The sequence below is a fragment of the Corvus cornix genome, chromosome 1, assembly GCF_000738735.6.
Source record: "Corvus cornix cornix isolate S_Up_H32 chromosome 1, ASM73873v5, whole genome shotgun sequence".
Lineage (NCBI taxonomy): Eukaryota > Metazoa > Chordata > Aves > Passeriformes > Corvidae > Corvus > Corvus cornix.
Window position 1 is genome coordinate 16,331,562 of NC_046332.1, and position 16,097 is coordinate 16,347,658.

General features: G+C 37.7%; 1 protein-coding gene across 8 annotated transcripts in view; it reads left to right on the plus strand.

Moving 5' to 3' along the window:
- Nucleotides 1-16,097, plus strand: part of EMSY (EMSY transcriptional repressor, BRCA2 interacting) — a 45,586-nt gene that overhangs the window by 14,389 nt on the left and 15,100 nt on the right. For 6 of the 8 annotated variants that reach the window (XR_005602646.1, XM_039556906.1, XM_039556922.1 and 3 more), the window contains 6 exons: nucleotides 874-1,133; nucleotides 5,587-5,854; nucleotides 7,859-8,134; nucleotides 10,247-10,396; nucleotides 12,145-12,318; nucleotides 14,553-14,689. Coding sequence is in view for 7 of the 8 variants with exons in the window: in XM_039556906.1 (XP_039412840.1) it covers nucleotides 874-1,133; nucleotides 5,587-5,854; nucleotides 7,859-8,134; nucleotides 10,247-10,396; nucleotides 12,145-12,318; nucleotides 14,553-14,689 (1,265 nt within the window). In the remaining variant the exon portion in view is untranslated. The remainder of the gene's footprint in view (nucleotides 1-873; nucleotides 1,134-5,586; nucleotides 5,855-7,858; nucleotides 8,135-10,246; nucleotides 10,397-12,144; nucleotides 12,319-14,552; nucleotides 14,690-16,097) is intronic. The other 2 variants (XM_039556935.1, XM_039556942.1) reach the window with 2 other exon arrangements.

The following is a 16,097-nucleotide window of genomic DNA, read 5'->3' on the forward strand; positions in this document are numbered from 1 at the left end:
GTCATTAAACTGTGTCTGTCTGTAATCTAGACCAATTTATGAACCTGTTGCCTACTTTGGCAAGTTTCATTTGGTTTTAAGATCCATTAATCATCCTGTTATCCTTTGCTGAACTGAATATTGCAGCAGATTCTTTGTGTGCAGTATATGATTGTGAGGAAGAAAGAACTCTTTTGAGCCAGGACTTCTTATGTTTTTCATGATTGTGTGTTAGGTGCCATTTTATATCTGTTGCACAAAATACACCAAAGAAGGCAAAAGCTGATAAAGTGAGGATTGACCTTCACAGTTAAACTATATAATAAAAAAAAAAAAATATATATATCCCAAGATGTTGTATTGAGGTGAAAGGCAGAAGGGTACTGTAAGGATAAGCATGACGTGAAAGTAGGTGCAAAGGCTGAAGTCTGAGAAAACTATAGGGGGTTAAACTTTGATAGTCCAGTTGCTGTGAACAAAACCACCACCAAAAAAACCCAAAGTAGTGTAAAGTTTTAAACTGTGTGTGGCATTATCCCAATCCCTTTGTGTGTGTAGTCTCACTAGTCAAACTTCTGGAGACAGAATGAAAATCCTGAACTGGCTCTTACGTTAATCTCTCAAACAGAATGAAGTAACCCAGTAACTGAATAGCTAGGGGTTTTGGGTGATTTGTCTCTGATTCATGGCACTGTGAGTGTGGCCTGTATCAAGGACTAAGATCATCTGAGGTGTGATACAGGTTGGTTGTGACCGTAAGATGTAATTTATCCTTTATTTCTTTTTATCTTACTTGAAAGAGAGTGCAAGACTCAAAAAGGGTGTAGTGTTTCAGAAAGCGCTGAGATCTGCAGACAGGGGAAACATAGTTTAGAGAAAGTGTTTCTTTTCCAGGTGTCAGCTGCTCAGATGATGATGAAAAACCCCGCAAAAGACGGCGAACGAATTCTTCTAGTTCTTCCCCTGTTCTTCTGAAAGAAGTCCCGAAGGCAGTGACTCCTGTCACTAAAACTATCACAGTGCCTGTAAGTGGCAGCCCCAAAATGAGTAATATAATGCAGAGCATTGCCAACTCCTTACCACCACACATGTCGCCTGTGAAAATAACCTTCACTAAGCCCTCAACACAGACAACAAACACCACAACACAGAAGGTATGTGGGGGAAGCTGCCAAATGTTACTTTATTCTGGTTTTATCAATGAATGAGATGTGATGTTTGACTCTTCCTTTCTATGGTCTCACTAGCTGTTTTTTAAGGATTGATCTTGGGATAAGGTAATCCCTCTTTAAAACGAACAAAGGGAAAACCAAACTCTTGTATGAATTTAGTTCACCTGTGTGTGAAAGGACCTGGATTGACAGCCGTGGAGACTGAAGCCCTCTTTTTATCCACAGAACAGGTACAGCACAGGCAGCGGGAGTGCAAGCTTCCCCCAGACTGCCCCACCAATGTGCCTCAACCCTGACCTGAAGGGACCACTTCTAGGGATGAGAGGGGATTCAGTCTCCATGCTCATTCAATTCTTGGCCTGTCTGGTGAGACTGCCAACAAGGTTACCAGTTAGTACCATTTGTGGTGTTGGGTTTTGTGATATGGACACTAGTCCACTGAGAACTGGATCACATAGGCCACTGAACAGTCTTCAGATGGTAACAACTATTGGTCAAAGGTAATCTTTCTTATTTCTATTTTCCTTATTTATAATTATTCTTTGCAGTAGTAGAATTCCAGGAGAGATGGCATGGGCTTTCCCTTGCCAAGCCTTTTATCTAGAGACTAGTTTTTTGGGGTCTATAACGTGCATTCTTGGAGCTGGTCAAAGTCCGGGGGGCTTTATTTTCTTTTCAGTACTAGTGTGCCATTTCTCATTCTACATTAACAGTGTTACAGTGGTCAAAATCAGTCATTATTTCAGCTGATTGTGCCTAGCTTTCACCACAATGCAGTGTGCAGAAAAGGCTTTCCTTGTTTAAATTTTGGATTGGATTTAGATTTTTAAGTGCCTAATCTATGGCATGACTATATTCCCATTCATTAGGAGGCAATTCAGTTGTGTCTATTTTTCTGTTCTTAAGATGTAAAAACAAAGATGAATGGTTCAGACCAAGTTCATTCTTGGTACAGTTATTAGTTACAGCAGACTTCAGGGAGAGTTAGTGTCTCTGTGGAATTAATTTCGCCTCGATACCAACAGACTTACAGTAGGCTGGCCACTAACAAGCATTTTTTTCCAACTGTGAGAGTTTGACTATTGAGCTCAAACCTTTGCATGGTATTTTTTCTACTAGTCTTCTTAATTGCTTTATGCCTCTTTTTGGATTAGCAGAGTTCCTCTGTCCTGATTTTTGGAAACTTTAAAACCGAGTAAGATTAACTGAAGTAATGTGCAATAAAGATCTTGCTTTCTGACCTCTTCCCACTCCAGGGAAGATGCTTTCATTTGATTCACTGTTCTTTAACAGTGTCCTTAATCAAATTTCATCTCTAAATACATGAGTGGATAAGAGAAATCCATGAGTGATCATAAACCATCAAATTAAATGTTCTGCATTCAGTGCAGCAAATCCACAGCTACTACAGGGCTTAACCTATCCATCTTATTGCACATTAGGGTTCTAATTTGTGCAGGAAGAAATTTTTGCTTCAAACGTGTAGGGTTGTATTAAGTATGGTGTTATATATCATGGAAATTAAAGACAGTGTACTAAGTCTCCAAAAGAGTGGACTGTTGATAGGACCTTTCCTGCAGTTGTGCCTCTGCATTTGTTCTGACATCGAAATTTTAGGGTTTACTTTGCATTCTATTATTTGTCTTACTAATCTGCAGTGACAGGAAAATCAGTGCTTGTTTTGTTAGGCAGCCAGAGTAGCATTTGTATCTGAACTTGTCACACTGCCCTCTTTTGTTGGATTTAGATATGCCAAAATATATAACTGGATGATTTTGGTGGGAGAAATCCCCTTTAGTAGTTTTAATTTAAATGTCAGTCTTGTTCATTCATATCCAACAGCACATTTCTGATTTGAGTGTAAGTTGTTATATGTGAATGAAATTCTGTGTTTCTGCATGCCAGCTCTTTGAATCGTTTTGACATTTCAGTGGGTTGGAGGAAGATGTGTTGTAACAACTAATAATGTCACAGCTCCAGTTTCTGGATTCTCTTGTAATAAAGTCACTTGTCTAGGACACAGAAGGAATCTAGCTAGTGAAGTTTCCGGCAGTTACAATACCTTTATTTTTTCAGGGACTAAATTTGGCATCTCTCAAAATAGAGCTGGCAGGACTAATTTCAGTACATGTTGGGAATTAGATTTTACTGTAACAATTAAAAGCAACAACAACAAAATTACCACCTTGATTTGTGTGTGTGTGTATGTTTAAAGTTAGGCAGTTTCTCTGCTGTAGAACATGGGATGCAGTTTTGGTACCCAAGATGAAATTATTTGGATCATTTCAACGTACATGAGAAAACAGTACTTCAGAAATAAAGTGGTTGTGATTTGAACTTTAATTTTTAAATTTTTACCTGAATTTTATGTTTTCTGGATATACTTCATACATGAAGATTACTGAACTTTGCTCTGCTCTTTTAATTTTGAAAGATGAGATAGAATAGATAGACCCAAACCTGCTTAGTCACAGTATAGCAGTCACTGTTGAACTGTAATGCTTTACAGGCTTTATTCCTTCCTTAATTAAATAAAGTGTTTTTAAGTGATAATCTTGGACTTAAGGAAATGCAGTGGTCTGCAGGAGTTGCAGTTATGTTCAAATTCATTCTACGTATCTGTACTTAGTTGTGATGCTGAACTTGCCCTGTTGTAGTAGGGTTTATATTCACACTAACCTGTAATATGCCTATTTTAACTGCAAGTTGTCCTTTGACTGTATTCCTAAATTAGTTACCCTGGGTGGAATGGAGCTGACCCTAACTTCAGACAGTTGGGAAGTATTCCAAGTGTTAGCTGACAGTTTAAGAAACAAAATAAAACTCCAGGGGCGTATCATAGAATCTTTTCACTTCCAATTCTCACACTAGAACAAGCTGTGTCATGTTCAGCTCATCTGCGTGTTTGTAGCCTAAGAGCAATTTGAGAAAGGTGTTATGATTAAATCAAGGTTAGGCAGAATGCAGAAATAAGACTGATGCAGAGAAAATGTTCTCACTGGAGAATGCAATCAAAAAAGCAGCAGAATGTGGAAACCTTGTCCTTCAGACACTGATTAGTTGTGGTCAACCTGCTACAGCTTGTGGGGGTAGTAAAGTTTTGATTTTCCTCAGATCAAGGTATTAAAGGTTTATCTAAGCAGTAGAGACCATCAAACTAAGAACTGAGGCAAAAGGAGAAGCAGAACCAGCCATGGTGGTGAAATTTGCTTTTTTAATAATGCTTTTATTCCATCCATGTGGCTGTTTCCCTTTTTTTTTTTTTTTCATTTTTCTTTAAGCAAATTATAAACTCGTAATCTCTTGCTGCTTGATCTGTCGCTTAAGTCTATTTCTGGTGCCATTACCGTATTATTTCTTTATCAGGCAAGGTTTCAGTAGTGCTTGGCTAGCTGTGTAAGACTTTGTGTGTGAGCTGACACAGGTTTCCTTTGCCCATTTTGTACCTTACTTTTCTATCAGCTTTTGTTACATTGAATCATTAATAAGCTTAAATTTTCAAGGTTTTAATAAACAAAATTTTTGTTGGGACAATAGCATTATTAAAATAATTTCTCAATATTCTTGCTTGATAAACTGAAAATGTTGTACTTTTGTGCTTCTTTTTCTATTTTAACTGTGTAAGTACAAGAAGCGACATAGAAGTTGAATAAAAGGAATTTCTTTATGTAAACAGTCCCCATTTTTGCTACTCAATAAGTGCTTAGTTTTCTAGGTCAGTTGCATAATGACAGACTTCTTCCAATGCTGTCATGAATTCTGTGTTTTTCTATGTCAGATCAGATTCATGGAGTTGTAATTGTAACTCGCACAGGGGTGATGTTTATTCTCTTCAGAGAAAGCATTTTCAGACAAATCAGAAAGAATTTCTTGTTATTAAGAGCACTAAATAAAGCAGAAATTGCTTCAAACCTAAACCATTTTTCTCTCACTGATGAAATATTGCATACAACCTGGTAGATCATTTCCCATTACTGACTCAGCAAGTGCTTGTTAATTGTTGAAAAAAAATCATCTATTTTCTCTCATTGCTGTTTCTTGATACTTTCGTGGGGTTTGGGAGAGTGGCACTTAAAACTTGCTGGAAATCCATTCAGTTTCTCTTAAAATAGGTTTCAAGCTTCCTGGCCCAGTTTAATGAAGTCAAGTTCATTCCTGTCTGTTTGCCTTCAAACATGAGATAAAATTCTACTTTAATTGGATAGTAATTGTTTTCCTTAAAAAATCTGCCCAATTTTAAGGAAACATTAATCACCACTTCCTCAAAATAATTGAAATTTTTTCTTGCAAGCAAATGTGATTGACAGTCTTACAAGCTCTTAATAAACATGTATCCCTAAACCTAAATACACAAACAGACATGTTACTGAAATTCTATGCTTCTAAATAGATGCAAAGAACAAATGAATTTCTTCTTGTTTTTTTCTTTTTTCAGGTCATAATAGTAACCACCTCTCCAAGCTCAACTTTTGTACCCAACATCCTTTCCAAGTCCCACAACTACGCAGCAGTTACAAAACTTGTTCCAACATCAGTCATTGCCTCAACTACTCAAAAGCAGCCCGTGGTTATCACTGCTTCCCAGTCCTCTGTGGGCAGCAGCAGCAGCAGCTGCTCCACTCCTTCCTGCACTGCAAATACTATTGCTGTGACTGCTGTAGTGTCATCTACACCATCAGTGGTTATGTCAACAGTAGCACAAGGTATGGCAATTCTCTTATAAAGGCTCTTTCACTGAGGAATTGGACTTTGCATTGAGAATAGCATTGGGGAGATGCGCTTTTTGTTTACATATGATGAGTAAAGCACAGGACATGTGAAAGAAATGTGCTTATGAAACTAATCCAAGAGTCTCCACAAAAGTTCTTGTTGAACTCTCTTCCTCTTTACTTCAACAGTTAATGTGCAGATCCTCTTTTTTTAAGAGGAGGTGAGGTGGCGTGACTTAGCTCTAAAGCAATATAACCTCAAAATGATTGGCTTTAAGACCTTCTCCTGTTGCATAGAAAAATGTATATTTCCAATATTTGAAGGTTATTGCATCTCTAAAAGCCTGATTTACAAAGACATGCAAAGTTAACATCAAATAAGTACAACTTATTAACATGCCCAGATGACAATTCTGAAAGGTAGAGAAGTGTTTACAACTTTTTATCAGTGTATTTTATCAGCATGTCAGTTTTAAAGTCCTTTATAATTAAGACCTGAGTGGGCCTGATTAAAATTCGTAGGTTTCTGATTTCAAATTCCAGCTGTGTATGCTAGCTTGACTGTTTCAGCTTCACAGCCACCAGCTAGCGTTTGAAAGGGAAGCTGTGAATGAATGAATGAATGAATGAATGAACTTTAGTGAGCAGCACTTGAAAGAAAAACTGCCTGACAGTGACAAGTGTCACAATTTTTCCTGGTCTGTATTTTCCATTCTTGTTCCATTCCACAAAATATTGGGTAGGTGTATCAAGGCTGAGGAGGCATTTTCCTTCCCTATTGCTTGTATTAATATGATCAGATATTAATCTATGGAGAAGAAGGGCTCACAGCAGGCTTTAATATTTTTTGAACCGTTGATTTTTAGTTGGGTTTGATCATGGAAGAGACTTTAATTCTAAAGTACATAGGTGGAGTATCTCTCTAAAAGGTTTTTTTTCCAAGGCTGTCAGTGTCATTGCAGAAGATGCTGGTGAAAAGTTTTGTGACGTGAACTGATAATCTCTTCAAATGTAGAGTTGAACTCATGAATGAAAGGAGCTGCCCAAGGAAATGGTGTAACCATCTTAAATGATGCAGTGAGGTTGCTTATTTAGATTGCCAGAATTGTACCTTTACTGTAATTTCTGTCATTATCACTGCCATCTGTTTCTGGTTTTCACTACAACTGGGATTTAGTTAAAAATTGCCTTCATAAGATACGGACTTTGTCTGTCTTGGTGCTTACAGATGTGTAGTTTAGAATTATATACAAAGCCAAATTTGCTGTAAATATTTTGACAGCTATGTAGGGGAGTGACAGAAATAAATAATAATATTTATTTGGGAACTTTGTATTTCCATCTTACTGTAAACTTCTTTTAATCACTTTTACTTTTAAGACCACCTAACCCAACAGCACAAAACAGGTGTCACACAGTTTTATAATTTACATAACATTACTTGATTTTTTTTTAATGCCAACCAACTCTTTTACTAACAGCTACCCCCTTCCAGTGTTGATGGGTTTGATATTTGACATCCTCCTATTGCCAACTTTTCGTCATTGTCATTTTAGAATCATTGAATCACAGAATGGTTTGAGTTGGAAGGGACCTTTAAGATCTAGTTCCTGCCCCCCTGCCAGGGGCAGGAACACCTTCCACTAAACCATGTTGTTATAAATACATATTTAAAATATTTTCACTATAGGTATTTTGCTGTCTTGAAGCTTAAAGACAAGACTTTGAAAATATTATTGAATTATTTGTATTACAAAAGGTGGGGAAGTAGACTGGGTTTGTGGTCTTTCCATTAGCTGCTGTTCTGCTGCCACATTGAAATTCTGTATAAGGCTCCATTGCCTCCTATGCACTTCTGCTACATGGGAACTTTATTTCCTCACATCTGTCAATGCATTTTTCAGTAGTAAAGTTGGTTGAAATGCAAAATTATTTTAGAAATTATAGTATTTTTCTCTCATTGCACTGTTCAGTCTTAAACGATTTACTCTTTCACAGGTGTGTCTACATCAGCAATTAAAGTTGCCTCTACCAGACTACCTTCCCCAAAAGGTTTGGTTGGGAATCCAACTCAGATCTTAGCACAGTTTCCCAAACAGCATCAGCAGTCTCCCAAACAGCAGCTGCACCAAGTCCAACAGGCCCAACAGCAGCAGCAGCAGCAACCACAGCAGCAGCAGCAGCTGGTGCCATGTTCTGTAGCCCAGCAGCAGCCACAGCAGTCTCAGCTGCCAGCTGGCATCAAGCCCACCATTCAGATCAAACAGGAATCAGGTAGTTGGAGTTTTTCTTGGGTCACATTGGTGAGGTCTGACTGTAACTCAGGAAAGTAGGGCAGAATTCTGTCCCAAAATGTGCATGGGGGAGTGGTCATGAAGGCATGATTTCTTGAGTGCAGGATTTGGCTTTAAACATGAATATAAGTAGATAGTGAAGGATGTTTTAATGTTTTCAAGTAACAGTAATTAAAGAATTTGGTTGTTTCACTTTTCTTGTTTTGTTCTGGTATTACAGACCTTGCTCTAGGTATATATGTTTTATCTTAGAGGTTGAGAGGTATGTAAATAACTGCAAAAGTAATGTGATTGGTAACCTGAAACACACCGGTTTTCTGAAGATCCCAGAATTGTTCAACTGTATCATCTGGAAAAAGAAGTTACTCCATGTTTTAATTATTTTCTTTGGTCCAGAAATCAAAACATACTTTTGAGGTACATGTCAAAACAAATACAGTTAGATCTGGAAGTTGGACTGGATTCTTTTTGTAACATTGATTAATTCAGCTGACTTTGGGCAAGTCATGTAATTGTTCTTTCTTGGCTTTTCTCTGCTGTAGCACACAGTTCTTATCTCAGCAAGAAGTAGTAAGAAATAAAGCTTGCAAAGTTATCCAGTTCTCAAAGACGTGCTATAAAAGTGCAAAGTATAATAGTACTTTTATGTATATTAATATAAAATTAGTATTTTAATCCTGTCAGTAGAATTATTATTTTATATCGTACTATTTAGATCAAGGAATTAAAGTAGACCATGGAATGAAAAAATAAACAGCCCTACTCCTGTCCTTTGATAAAACTACCTTTTGGATTATAGGATCACTGCTTAAGAAAAGTAATAGCTACTAATTAAGATGTAAAAAAGGCTTCCAGCCACTGAACAGTATCAATATGAGCTTCATTTCATTGTCTTCTACAATGGATTTAGGCTCAATGTGCTTTTTAGTTAAAAGTTTCTTTGGAAATACCATCTGATACCAATTCTTTCTGGAAGATGTGAATCAGTTTTCATGGTGACTTTTCATCCAGTGTCTGGATGATGCAGAGACTTCAATTTCTCTTTCAGTTTGGAGCTTACTTGCTCGGTACTGCTTTTATATTCAGTGTAGAGAGAAGAAAACTTCTCTGGAGGATGTTCCACATCTCAAGTGGACAAAATTTTTCACCTAGAAATACTTGTGTACAAATTAGGTGCTTCACTTAGATGGGATTCATCCAGGCTGTGTGTTCCATGGCATTTGGCCACCACAGTGCAGTGCATTTACCTCATGGAACAGATAATATCTGTTGCGTATCTCCTGGATGCACATCTCCTGGATCTCCTTTTGAACAGATGTTGGGAATCTGCTGGTTTGCAACTGAGAAGTGAATCTCACAGAGGTCCCATTCCCCAACACAAAATGGAGAGAGAGGGAGCAGAATCCTGGCAGTACTAAGGTGCCCTCATCCTTCATTCTTGCTGATTCTTTTCATAGCTTAAGCCAAATTTCTTTGTGGCTTTAAGATAACCAGTAAATCAAGGGGAAAGAGAGCAGTTTACTTAAAGTAACCTTCCCTAGCCAGTGTCACAGTTGCTTCCTTACAGTCACTAATACTCCTTGTGCAGAAATGTTTTAAATTTATTCAGGGTGATGAAATTTGTCTAGGCTAATTAAGACACATTAGGATTTACAGACTGAATTGATGAAGAATTACTTTGCTTCTAGATGGTTCATGGTGTATGAACCAATTCAGTCTTGATTGTAACCTGTTGCCTCCTGGGAAACACTATGGTTTCTTGTATCATGGACCAGGAAAAGTTAAAAATGACATCAACAAATCAGTGATGGAATGGACAGTGGAAATAGCTAGGAATTTAAACAGGCACATGAAAGGCAAAGATGATGACTTTCTTGGTATTTGCAAAACAAACAAAAAACCCAACCAAAACTAAGAGAAAAAAAAAAAAACAAAGTCAAAAATTAAATAATTTTTTTCATGATCAAGAATACATGGGCTCAGAATTGAAGCCTTGTGGAGCTACTTGCCCACTAGGCCTTGGTCTGAGAAAGCATTTCAGAAGGTAACTTATCGTGCCTGTATTTTAACAGTGACCTTTCTCCTTTCCTAGGTGTTAAAATAATCACTCAACAGGTGCAGCCCAGTAAAATCCTTCCCAAACCAGTTACAGCGACCTTGCCCAGCAGTAGCAATTCACCCATTATGGTGGTTAGCAGTAATGGGACTATCATGACAACTAAACTGGTCACTACTCCCACTGGTAAGTTACGCCTCTGAGAAGGGAAGGGAGGGTAAACCCAGACATACAGGTGATCAAACATGGTTTCTTAGGGTTAATAAAAAAGCACTTATCTCTTTCGAACAGTGGGCACAATGGCACATTCACAATCCTGTTACTTATTATAGATCAGGATTTTTGCACTGCGTGCTCTTCTGTTCCTCTGTTTGAATTGTTTCACAAAAATATCATTGTTCTTTCCCCATTGGGTTTATTTAAAGGAAGTTTGCTTGCAACCTATACAGATACTTTGCACTTCTGTAGCACCTTATATTACATGATTTTTACTGATTTAACTCAAGCAGACAGGTCAGCACCATTCCTATTTTGCATAGATGGACTTCAGAAGACATGTGACTTGCTCATAGTCCTGCAGTGAATTTATAAAAAGACCAGTAAATTGAAATTTAAGCTCCCAGTGTTTTTCTGGGCATCTAATTGTATTTGTGTTTGTAATAGATAATAATGCAGACTGTTCAGATTATAAACTTGGATGAGGAAAACTTAAAAGGTAGCTTTATCATGGTTTTCAGAAAACTCTTTATTTCCTGATTTTTTTTTTTTTAGGATGGGCTGGGAATATTAGAACCATAAAATTGTTACTGTTGGAAAAGCCTTTGTGAGATCATCAAGTCTGACTGTTAACCCAGCACCACCATGTTCACCACTAAAAACCTTGTCCAAGTGCCACATCCATACAGCTTTTGAATGCTTCCAGGGATGGTGATTCCACCACTTTCCCAGGCAGCTTGTTTCAATGCCTGACCACCTTTCCCATGAGCAATTTTTTCATAATATCCTACCTGAACCTCCCCTGGCACAATTTGAGGCCATCTCCTCTTGTCCTTAGCATAAACTAATGGTAAAATGGTAAATATTCTGTTTATAACTTTTAAAGTACTCCACAGATAAATTCTTGAGTACATGAAAAAAACCCAGAAGTTTTGCAGTTCATTTAGTTGGTAAAATCTGTATTGTGTTCTCTTGGATGTGAACGCACCTTTCTGGACAAAACAAGCTGCTTTGCTCTGTGATCTTTAGCAATTAAGGGCACTAGCGGCAGCAGTACAAGCAGAATGGAATTCCAGTGTTTGTGTAGCTGTTACTATTTTTGAGCAATTTTCTTTTGTGGACTCAGTTCTCTTTCCATCCAGAAAAGGACTGCTTCTGAAAAAAGAGCATTTATACTATGTTTAGAGGTTTCTTTTGTGCCACTGTATGCTAAGTCCATAAAATTGCATCATCATTGTAAATTATATTTTTCTCTAAGGGTGTTATTTAGACCAGTCATTAGTGGTTCTCTTTATAAACAATCGGTCATATAGGAGAAGTGTCATTTATGAGAGGAAGGGATGAGTTCTGGTTGTGTCATCAGATGGCTGACTCTGGGGCATCTAAGGGAGCAAGAGGCAAACCTACACGCAGAATCTGCACATCTATTGAAAATTACGATCTTATGCACAAGGACATTAATTAAAATAAGGCAGTCATGGAACATTTGTTAAAATACTCAGAAGACTGTTATATTAATTTAAATTTTGTATATACTTGAATATTGCTCTGTGGATTTAGAAATTACTAGAAAAATTGTAAAGGGTGGTAATAGATTGCAGTGTGGGATATCTTTGAATAGATCTGTCACTTTATTCCTAAACTAACATATTTTCTCACAAATATTAGTAGAGGATTGTGTTGTAACAGTGAACTTTTTTTTTCTCTCTTTAAAACAGGAACTCAAGCAACATATACACGGCCAACAGTGAGTCCTTCTCTGGGGGCTCGGATGGCTGGAACTCCAGGGGCTGCTACTTACGTGAAAACTACAAGTGGTAGCATCATTACCGTAGTACCAAAATCACTGGCTACTCTAGGAGGGAAGATCATCAGCAGTAATATTGTTTCTGGTAGGCATATGAGTACTTTGATGTTAAGACTTCTATTTTAAAAGTAACTTTGGGCTTTCTTTAATTGTTCAGGGCTTTTCTGTGTGTTACATGCTCAAATAGTTATTAGGACCTTTATTGGAAAATTCAGAAGAAAAATAGCTGAGCATGAAGAAGAAGATAGTAGAAGTTTGAAGGTGAAGTGTTCTTAAGGATTGTGGTAGTTCTTATGTTTAAGAAGGAAACAGCAAATGTGAAGGAAAACTGCGAGGAAGGAGAAATGTGAGGTGGGGAACTAGTACATTGTATGGAGGGCAGAAAGATTAGAAAACACTATTGGCCCCCGTTTTAAAGCATTTTATAATCCCAATGCTGCCCTTCTCTGTTCCACTGCATGTCCAAAGAACCAGAATAAAAATGGCCTGTATATGTTAGATTCAGCTATGCAGTCTCCACCTTACTTTGATATTTTATCATTGGCAGCCTGTCTTTCCTTTAGCCCGTGTTCTGCCTTAAGCTTCCCCTCCCAGCTTTATGCAGACCCTGCTGCTTATCTTTGTTAGTCTGCTGACCAGCCCTCATTCTCCCTGCTGGTTTTGTACTGGTACAGGTTGCCCAGGGCAGCTGTGGCTGCCCCACCCCCAGAGGTGTTCAAGGCCAGGTTGGATGGTGCTTGGAGCAACCAGATCTAGTGGAAGGTGTCCCAGCCCTTGACAGGGAGTGGAACTGGCTGAGCTTCAAGGTCCCTTCCAACCCAAAATATTCAGTGGTTCTATCATCTCTAAAGATAGAGTCTCTTTAGGACCGGGACCAAGCACACTTACCACTAACAATTTCTTAGTATATGTTTGGGACTTAGACTTTGTTTAGCAAAGACCTGATGTGGCACCAGCCAGCTCCAGTCACCTGAAGGTGCTGCACAAGCTATCAAGTAAATGTACTCTTGGGCTGTAATCTAGTAGAGCAGTTTTTGATTTCTACAAAATTATATTTAGTGATGATACAGCATCTTCTTTGGCAATAAGTAACTTTTTTTAGCCTGTTGTGGGTATGATGAATTGTTAAGACAATTTTTAGGTCTTCTAATGAATTATACACAGGTGGAAGTATTCTTCTGAGCAGCAGCTAATGTGGAGAAACCTGTGGGTGATCCTGACGAGGATAATAATGATTGTCCTGAAAGAACACAAGTTTGGAAAGCATGCCTGCTTTTTTCTTTTTGTTTGCTTAATTGTTTTTGCTAAGGGAGCAGTCTTTAGATGCCTCTGAAGTCAGTAGGATTAAATAAATCATAATCCTGTCTCAGCATGTCTTCCCTTTCCTAGAATTAGTAGAAATTTTAATCTGAAATACTTTGCGAAGTATCTACAGGTATGACTGATGGGTAGAAAGTAGTAAAGGAAATCTTTGGGTTTGCAGCTCTGTTGTGACTGAATGGTGCTTTCCTCTGGAGAAAGGAGAAATCGTTGATAAAAAGCTGTCTGAGTAGCTACTGCAGTGGCAGTCTGATAGCATTGATGACTGATTCCAGTGTATGTAACTTCTGTATACTGTGGAAGGCTGACCAGAATTAACTGTCACTGCAGGTAATTAAAAACCTGATACAGGGAATGGAACTAATTAAACACCAACATAGGAACAGAAATAGCCAAGACAGCTCTTCAAAAACAAAAAAAGCACCCCACACTTCTAAACTTAACTTTTGTGGACTGGTTGTGAAACAATAGCATGTTTTTCTTTTTTCCTTCTTTAAATCCACTACTCATCACTTACATTAGAACACAAAGAGCTGGTGTTTCTCTTGACTGGAGATACATCCTTGGTACGTAGATTCTTCTACAGAGGTCATCCGTAGAAGAGATTGTCTGTGCAAATCAGATCTTGAGTTTAGTATTAGTTATGTGCTTACCCCAGCCTAACTCCAGCCTTTGAAAAGTTCTACATGTTTGCCTGAGAAAGCTGTGTTAGTCTGCTTTGTAACTTGTGAGAAGGGGTTGCCTGTCCTAATACAGAATATATTATGTTCCCCTAGGCACACCTGTTTTTACTGTAGGTGAAAGATTTGTCGAGTTGGCATCTAGTCATTCCATGTTGATTTAGGTGACATAAATTCCGATTCCAGATGCTGCTGGTTTCTTGATGTGCTGTCAGATTTAAATACAATGATTCCTCTATAGCTCACCAACTTCTATGGTGAAAGGAAATACATAAAATGTGATAAACTGCACATTATTTCTTTTCCAACAAAAATTTAGGAACTACAACCAAAATCACTACAATTCCAATGACATCAAAACCCAATGTGATTGTTGTGCAAAAAACTACTGGAAAAGGAACTACAATTCAAGGGCTTCCAGGCAAAAATGTTGTCACAACACTGTTGAATGCTGGGGTAAGTAATCATTTCAAGTCTCAAATGAAGACCCAAGTGGCAAGCATTCATTCTGCTAAAGGCTTGATTAAAAGCAAACTGTGCATGAGCTCCTTAACAGATCCAGCATGCCTTAATGTCAGGGATGTTTGAAAAGTGACTGTGGTTTGCAGAATATAATTCCATGCTTAAAGCAAACTGGGGATGTTTTTTCAAAGTTAAAGGAAAATAGAAACTTTTGAATGTGCTTTTTTCCCATGGATAATGATTTTGTATTCCTGAAGCAATTAAGGAGATGAAAATAACTAGAATCTTAACCTGTTTGCTCCAGTGAGAACCAGGGTCCTGTGTTAATAACTTGCGTCTCCAACCATTTGTCTTTTGGGTATAAAGGGCAGAAATAAACTCTGTTTTCACAGTAGGGGAACCACTTTAAATTTATGTGGTGTGTAACATTGTGACATCCTGTGCCCTGACTATTGTATAGTGGTGAATTTTTTTTTTTTTATAACCTGAGGTATACCTAAGAATAAAATCAAGTTTCCAGCATCAGCTGAGCTTACCTGGAAGTACTAGTAAATAAAAATGATCAATGTTCCTAGATAAAACTGTGAGATTTAATGTCACAGTCCTGTAAAATTTAAAAGGCTGCTTGAGTAGCAGAACCACCGAGGGGGTTTTTAAAATCTTTTATGATTTTTGTTTTAGGTCTTGAACTTTCCTAGTTTTAGAATTAAAGGTGTATTTGCAGACAAGTGGAAATCTTATGATGTTACACAATAGTAGCTACCAGAATGGGATGGTATTTTTGAAACAAGTGTGCTTTGGGGGCTTTCCAGCTATTTCATGGATGTTGGTAGGAACTGGCTACTAATGTTGTTACTCACTTGGTTTGTTACTGTGCAGAGCTTAAAAAAACATGCTCAATGCCTTTGCTCTTCTTAAGCTATCGGGAGTCTAGTCATCTGTAAACACTATTCCACAGTCAAATGATTCCTGTGAAACAGCTGTGAATCTGCATTTTTTGTTGAAGTGAACTTTTAGTTTAAAAGAAGTCCATACATAATTAATGTATTGGTCCTGAAGACAATATGAAAATCTATATTTAAATAATTTCTTTTTAGAATCTCAGTTCAAGCTTTGTAGATGTCTTGCCAAAGTTAGTGTTAATAGAAATTGGTGGTCTTAAAAAACATTTGTGAAGGATTTGGACAAAGTTCCAGTTTGAAAAACTTCATGTCTTTTAGTTTCTTCTTTTTATTCACCCCTTCAGAGCTGCTCAAAAGGTAAGGTAATGGAAAGTGGATTTTGGTAGCTTTTTTCATTCACAACCATAGGTTCTTTTGTTCTTGGTCTTCTAATGTATTTTGTATCCAATAAACGTAGTTGTAGCGGGAGATTTATTTCATGGTACACACACTCACATATA